Below are 7,936 nucleotides of genomic sequence, written 5' to 3'. Positions count from 1 at the left end.
GACGTGAGAGTGAGACAACATTACATACCAATGATATGCGCAGTAGTTACTTAAAACACTGTTTTATTGAGTGAATAAACAGATATTCTTGTTTCATAATATCAAAATTTTCGACGGATTCAATAATTGTTTATTGTTTATATTGTTTGAGTATTATTATCATTATCATTTTTCAGTAGATTTGGGCATTATTGAGTTTTTGATGGAATAAATACTTTTTACAATATTTATTTCGAAGTAAAGTAAATGGTTATTTAAAACTGGTTACTTGTATTTAAGTTAACACACACTTATTGAGTACGTATTGTTTGTTTACATGATAATCAAAGTGTTGATCTTTGTGTACGAAATACTTATAATATTTATTTCAAATCTTTATTTATTCTTATAATATTTATTTCAAATCAACCATTTAATCGTTTGTTTACAAAATACTATTTAGTCTATTTGTGTATTTCTTGTTTACGTACACCTGCTGTCACTGATTATTGACAATAATGGCTGAAGCTAAATTAAAATCAAAATTAAAGGTTTTAACTTCGAAAAAGCAAACCCTTTTCAAAAGAGTACAGCTATTATTTGATAAAAGTCAAAACGTTACTGGAGTAAATCTAAGCAAAAAAAGGCTGTTATATGGATTAAAAGTTCGAGCAGCGAAACTTTGGGGTTTTTCTTTTCACATCAAAATAAGTATTTTTTGAAATTTTTTACTTTCCCGGAGTGGTGCAACATGTTTAAAAAACAAAATGGCGTCAAAAATGGAATTTTTTTCAGAAATTTTATCATTTTTATTTTATATTCGCAAAAGGAGGCATCGGTGCATATCCAAATTTGGTAGGTTTGTAGTCCATGTTAAGAACTACTCCTCATAATTTTTTGGTGGGGTTTCGTCCCTTCCCCTCCCAGTTATATATATATGTATACATACATATGGTAAAACAGTTCATTTGACTATAACTTGAAAAATATTCGATTGATTTTAATGAAACTAATATCGATAGTAGGTTTTATTACTTACAACTTTCGGTTAAAATTTTAGCGAAATCCGTTAAATAGTTCGGCCAAAATTTCCAATTTAGGGAATTGTTTAAAATGGCTGCCATTTTATGCCATTTTGTCCTACGAGGTTAAATTTTTTTTTAAATTGTAGCATTTTTTATTATCTTTCGATTTTATAATAAGTGGCTTACCCTCTCGCTTTCATATTTTTTGCAAATTCAAAATTTTTATGACGTATAAAGGGGTTTTGGGGGAATAAGTACACCCCCTAAAAATATTACAATTGTTTTTGATAATCTATTGCAAAATTCGAGATCAGCGACCCCAAAAACCCCTTTATACGTCATAATAATTTTGAATTTGCAAAAAATATGAAAGCGGGAGGGGAAGGGGTGGATGTTGTAAAAAGTGCTATATTAATAAAAGCATCTAAAATTTTGGGTTACTTTAGCATTTTAAACTATTTTGACCTCTTTTTAAAATCTTTTAAGATACATTTATTTCATACACCCCTTCCCCCTTACAGCGCGGGGGTTAAAACTTAAAAATTTTGCTTTAAACCATATAGACCTCTTTTAAAAATAGTTTTCTCATGCCAAAGCAAAAAACACCCCCCAAAGCCAGTCCATACACCCCCCAAACAATTATTTCCAGAAAGTGTTAAATTTTCCGTTTTTCGCAAAAATATGGATCAAGGAGTCATTTTACGGGTAAGCCACTTATTATAAAATCGAAAGATAATAAAAAATGCTACAATTTAAAAAAAAATTTAACCTCGTAGGACAAAATGGCATAAAATGGCAGCCATTTTAAACAATTCCCTAAATTGGAAATTTTGGCCGAACTATTTAACGCATTTCGCTAAAATTTTAACCGAAAGTTGTAAGTAATAAAACCTACTATTGATATTAGTTTCATTAAAATCAATCGAATATTTTTCAAGTTATAGTCAAATGAACTGTTTTACCATATGTATGTATACATATATATATAACTGGGAGGGGAAGGGACGAAACCCCACCAAAAAATTATGAGGAGTAGTTCTTAGCATGGACTACAAACCTACCAAATTTGGATATGCACCGATGCCTCCTTTTGCGAATATAAAATAAAAATGATAAAATTTCTGAAAAAAAATCCATTTTTGACGCCATTTTGTTTTTTAAACATGTTGCACCACTCCGGGAAAGTAAAAAATTTCAAAAAATACTTTTTTTGATGTGGAAAGAAAAACCTCAAAGTTTCGCTGCTCGAACTTTTAATCCATACACAAGGCGTAATTTCACTCTACTAAGTTAGATCCTGAATTTGAGCCAAATTGTCAAGAATTAAATGTAATTGATGAATTGTTTTGTCACATTAAATCCGTAGCTGATTCTCTTTAGGTGAAAAAATCCGAGCAAGTAAATGAATCGGTGAAATCGATTGGGGATATAGTCTCTCCTAGGCTACCTAAAGTTACAATTCCATCGTTTGATAGCAACCCGTTAAGATGGCCTATATTTTATGCTACTTTCAAATCATTGGTGCATGAAAACATAAAATTGGATAGTATTTCCAAATTACATTATTTATTAGGAAGTTTAACTCACAATGCACTCGCTTTATGTAGTGGGGTACCTCCTACACCTGAAAATTATTCAATTATGTGGGATTCATTAATTGATAAATATCAAGATTCACGGCAGATAGCCTTTGTGTATTTGGATCAAATTTTGAAATTCAAACCCTTTTTAGTGGAAAGTGGTCAAAATTTAAACTTATTTGTTGAAAAATTTGATAGTGCCGTTAACGCTTTAAAGGAAGTAAAGGTGGGAGAGTTATCCGATTTTATTTTAATGACAATTGCCTTACAAAAATTAGATGTGCATACACAGAAGTTATTTGAACAGTCATTGGCTAAAGGGGTCATTCCCACTTACAATGAACTTTCCGTTTTTATCAAAACCCAAGCGAAAATACTGAGTCGAACTAGTGGTTCAGCTAATTCCAGTAAGCAAGCAAATTCTAAGGCGGTGATGCATTCTTTTGCTATTAGTGCCGATTCAAATTCATCCGATGTTATGAGTAATAATACGTATGAGAAATTAATTTGTCCAAAATGTAAGGGAGATCACACATTATTCAAGTGTCATAAATTTATGTCTTTAACGCCTACGGAACGAGTCCATGTGGTTAAAGCACATAATTTATGTTTCAACTGTTTGCATTCCAATCACGGTGTAAAGAATTGTAGTTCAAACTCGAGCTGTCGTAAATGTTCAAAACGCCATCATACGCTTTTACATTTTCATCATAAGTCAGATGCCAATGGTAAAGATAATTCAGAAGTTTTAAAGGGTAATCCCTCCACATCGAGTGTGTCAGTTGAATCCAAGCCATCTCCTCCGGTGAGTTTGTGTTCGACATCAGAATTAGTGCAATCGAAATATACTGTATTATTGGCTACAGCTCAAGTACATGTTGCATCTCATTTTGGAGAAAATTTTTTATTTAGATTTTTGATTGACAGTGCAAGTCAATGCAATTTCATAACTCAGAGGTGTTGTCAAAGACTCAAGTTACCAGTGAATCGAGCATGTCTGACCGTGTCAGGAATTGGTGTTTCCGAAAAACGCGTCAACGGACAAGCTCAATTAAACTTTTATAGTAAATATGATATTCACAATAAATACACGATGGATGTTTTAATAGTTGATAAAATTACGGATCAGTTGCCAACCTGTGTGATTGATAGTGAAGTGTGTGATACATTTAAAAATTTGCGTTTGGCAGATGATGAATTTTATCGACCGAGTGAGATTGATGGAATGATAGGCGCCGAGTTAGTGCCCTACATTCTGAAGGGACTTCGAATCACAGGTCCGGATTCGCCAGTCGCCCTTGATTCGACGTTAGGTTTCATTATTATGGGTAAAGCGAAAGCTGAAGTCACTAATAACATTATTCAATCTTATTGTTGTGTTAACTCTCCCCTTAATATGGATCAACTCATCCAACAATTTTGGGATATAGAGGAAGTGCCAAACTCTACCGTGTTAAACGCAGACGATTTAGAGTGCGAAAAATTATTTGCGGCGTCTGTTAAGCGAGACGTAAGTGGTCGATATGAGGTAGCTTTACCATTTAAAAGGATTTTTTCTGATTTAGGAGACTCTTATACTTCTGCTTTAAGACGATTCCAAAACTTAGAAAAACGATTCGCCTCTATGCCTTTGTTTAAAAAACAATATATGGAAGTTATACGTGACTATTTCGACCAAGGTCATCTGAAGACCATAAGTGGTCTACATCCTAAATCATGTGGCTACTTTATTCCTCATCACGGGGTTTTTAAGGCTAGCTCCAGTTCTACACCATTACGAGTGGTTTTCGATGCGTCCGCGAAAACCGATAATGGAATATCTTTAAACGATGCTTTATATATCGGTCCGAAATTACAAACTGATATTTTTGACATTCTACTTAATTTTCGTTTATTTCAATTTGCTATGACATCAGATGTGAAACAGATGTATAGACAAATTAAATTGTGTCCTCCTCATCAAAAATAGCAATGTATTTTGTGGAGGTTTTCTGCTGAAGAACCTATTCAAATTTGCCAATTAACCACGGTTGCCTTTGGGGTTAAGAGTTCTCCCTACTTAGCTTTACGCACTTTACGCCAATTAGCTAACGATGAAGCGAAAAAATTTCCTTTAGCGTCCGAGATAATATTACGTGATATCTATATCGATGACATAATTTGTTCTGTGGCCGAAAAGTCGATCGCGCATAACATTTATCGTGAATTTGTCGGTTTATTCCGAGCAGGAGGCATGGAACTAGTAAAATGGGCGACTAATTTACGTGAGTTATCTGATGAAATTCCTGATCATGCTCGTTCAAATCAAATTTTGGAATTCCCTACGGAGTTTTTGAAGGTGCTTGGCTTGCAGTGGCAAGCAAATAGCGACGTTCTAAGCTTTTCTATTAGTGTTGAAAATTTAGAATGTACAAAAAGAAATATTTTGAAAACTGTAATGCGTATCTAGGACCCTTTAGGTTTGCTTGTTCCGGTATCTTTACATATGAAATTACTAATTCAAGAATTGTGGCTACTCAAACTTGAGTGGGATGAACCTATTCCAAATTATTTACAAAATATTTGGAAAGTCTTTCAAAATGAGTTAAACGACTTAAGTCAAATAAAAATTCCACGTCATATTGGATTTAAAACGGGTTCTTCGCTAGAATTGTTGGCATTTTGCGATGCATCGTCCAAAGCATATGCCGCAGTTATATATTCCAGGATTATAGATCTGGACCGTCACATACAACTTCATATATTATGTGCTAAATCCAAAGTGGCTCCAGTTAAAACAATTTTAACTATCCCTCGTTTAGAGTTATGTGCGACATTATTATTAGCAAAACTTTTGAAGTGTGTTATTGCCCAATATTCGAATCGAGTGAATATTACTAATGTGTTTGCGTTTTCCGATTCAATGGTAGTGCTTAATTGGATCAATGGTTCCCCCCATAAGTGGAAGACTTTTGTAGCTAACCGTGTATCAAAAATTCAATCGTTAATTAATGTGTCGTCGTGGTATCATATTTCTAGTAGCGATAATCCAGCGGATTTGCGTCTCGAGGATTATCACCGAAAGAATTTCTTGAACATCCGTTGTGGTTGAGTGGACCATCATGGTGTTCGCGTGATAGGTCAGAGTGGCCTCTAAAACCCTTTACAAAAAATATTGAGCAAGAAGTTGTCTGTGAGGCTAAGACAATTTCGTTACCCGTTTTCGAAGAGGAAGAGCATCCTTTTTATTCATTAATTAATCGTTGCGGTTCTTGGTTAAAATTAATACGATCAACCGTATTTGTGTTGCGATTCGCTAGAATATTGCCAAAACGGGAAAAATTATAGCTACAGATTTAACCAAAGCCGAGAATTACTTAATTTCTAGTGTTCAACGTGTTCATTTTCGAGAAGAGTTTCGTTTATTGAAGAATGACAAACTGTGTTCTCCGAAAATACGCTTTCTGAATCCTTTCATACAGGATAACATTATTCGGGTAGGAGGTCGTTTAGTCAATGCGGTGATTGCTTACGACCAACAACATCCCATGCTACTCCCCAAAAGAGATCATTTTGTTGATTTATTAATCGATTATAATCATCGATTCAATTTACATGCCCGACCTCATTTATTATTGTCCGTATTGCGTCAAAAATATTGGATTTTAGCCGCGAGAGGAACGGTCCGTGTTCGTGTACAAAAGTGTAATACTTGTTTTAAAACTAAACCTCGTTCACACGCACCAATTATGGCTGATTTACCCAGTGTCAGAGTATCTCAAGCTAAGGCATTTACTTATACCGGTGTCGATTATGGTGGCCCATTCTATATAACGTTAAGTAGGCATCGTGGAGTACGATCCCAAAAGGCTTACATCTGTCTTTTTACATGTTTGACAACCCGAGCGGTTCATTTAGAATTGGCATCAGATTTAAGTACGGATGTTTTTTTAGCTGCGTTCAAGCGTTTTCTATCTAGACGTGGGCCGTGTTCTACAATTTATTCTGACTCAGGTACAAATTTTATTGGTGCTAAACGATATTTAAATGAGTTGTATGAATTTGTTCAATCTAATCTCTACCAATCAGCTGTAAATTCAGAGTTGTCTTGTCGACGTATCATTTGGCGATTGAATCCACCCACTGGGAGCCATTTCGGGGGAGCTTGGGAGAGTATGATATAATCAGTTAAGACTCACTTAACTAGAGTTATTGGGGAGCAAATTTTATCATATGAGGAATTTTCAACCGTGCTTATACAAATTGAAGCCTTGTTAAATTCACGCCCATTAGTCTGGCAATCTTCAGATGCGGCCGAGGGTTTGCCGTTAACCCCGGCTCATTTTTTAACATTAACCCCTTTACAAAGTTTACCCGCATATAATGTACTTGATAAGCCACTAAATAAGTTACAAAGAAAGGAATTGCTTGATAGTTTGGTCCAATCGTATTGGAAACGATGGCACCAAGAATAATTAGGCGAGTTACAAACGCGACAAAAATGGAATACTCAACAATGGAATACTAACTCTTATCGAGAGTTAGTCAACGCGAACGGTTCGTTCTCATTGTGAATTTAAAGCGGACAGTGTGTCCCTCGTTTTTGTGCTGTACAACAGTAGTGTAATCAGATAGTGCGTCTGTATACCAAGGACAGTGCGTCCTCATCTTCTATATATGTTATTAGTTCGTATGTATAATTAACGTTCGGTAAACGGTTTACTTATCAAGTTACTACTTCAAACTAGTTCACTATAATATCCTATAATTATCCATCCTTTTATCCAAATTACGTGGGTGAAACCAGAAGAAGTTTGAAGATTGTTACCGGAGTAGGCGTTCAAAAGGTTAGTGCAACCATTTCATTTCATTCACATTTTTCCGTATAAATTTATTCGAGAAGTATTCCGACTTTGGATATTACGTCCATTAGCCAGAGCCACTACATTTTTTGAGAATTTTTATAATATATAGGATATTTTTGTACTTTTATAACAACCATTGATCGAAGAAATCTAATTTTTTTTTTAAATACACCTATTAGCAGGTATAAACATTTTATTTTTTTACCTGCTCATGTAGTTGTGACAATCCCATCACTCACTATTTTGGTATAATATTTATAAGTGGTGGAACCAATAAGAAAAAAGATTTTTTAAAACTATGTTGTATTTTAAAACAACAATATTTAAAATTTATATTAAACAGTATATTAATTTCAGACAAACAACTTAAGCGTTTGTGTCAGCTTCACCACTCAACTCCGTAAGGTAATTGTGTCACATTCGTGACCCCATTCGCAGCGACCTTCTATCCATTCGCATGGGACCAACTATTCAGTTATATTGAGATCAGTAGTATTTTTAGATATGT

General features: G+C 34.4%; 1 protein-coding gene across 1 annotated transcript; it reads left to right on the top strand.

Moving 5' to 3' along the window:
- The first annotated feature begins 497 nt into the window (after positions 1 to 497).
- Positions 498 to 6,747, top strand: LOC123301344. Its single transcript, XM_044884082.1, has 4 exons — positions 498 to 530; positions 2,385 to 4,513; positions 4,571 to 4,922; positions 6,046 to 6,747. The coding sequence occupies exons 1-4, from the start codon at positions 498 to 500 to the stop codon at positions 6,745 to 6,747; spliced, it is 3,216 nt and encodes a 1,071-aa protein (XP_044740017.1).
- The last annotated feature ends 1,189 nt before the right edge of the window (positions 6,748 to 7,936 follow it).

The sequence above is a fragment of the Chrysoperla carnea genome, chromosome 5 (genome assembly GCF_905475395.1).
Source record: "Chrysoperla carnea chromosome 5, inChrCarn1.1, whole genome shotgun sequence".
Lineage (NCBI taxonomy): Eukaryota > Metazoa > Arthropoda > Insecta > Neuroptera > Chrysopidae > Chrysoperla > Chrysoperla carnea.
This window is presented reverse-complemented; position numbering and strand designations above follow the sequence as displayed.

Bases quoted from the DNA above. Each gene is read 5' to 3' on its own strand.
- LOC123301344 (XM_044884082.1), top strand. From the start codon at position 498: ATGGCTGAAGCTAAATTAAAATCAAAATTAAAG. The intron at 531-2,384 runs GTTTTAACTTCG...GATTCTCTTTAG, and splicing joins AATTAAAATCAAAATTAAAG to GTGAAAAAATCCGAGCAAGT. The intron at 4,514-4,570 runs GTATAGACAAAT...TATTTTGTGGAG, and splicing joins ACATCAGATGTGAAACAGAT to GTTTTCTGCTGAAGAACCTA.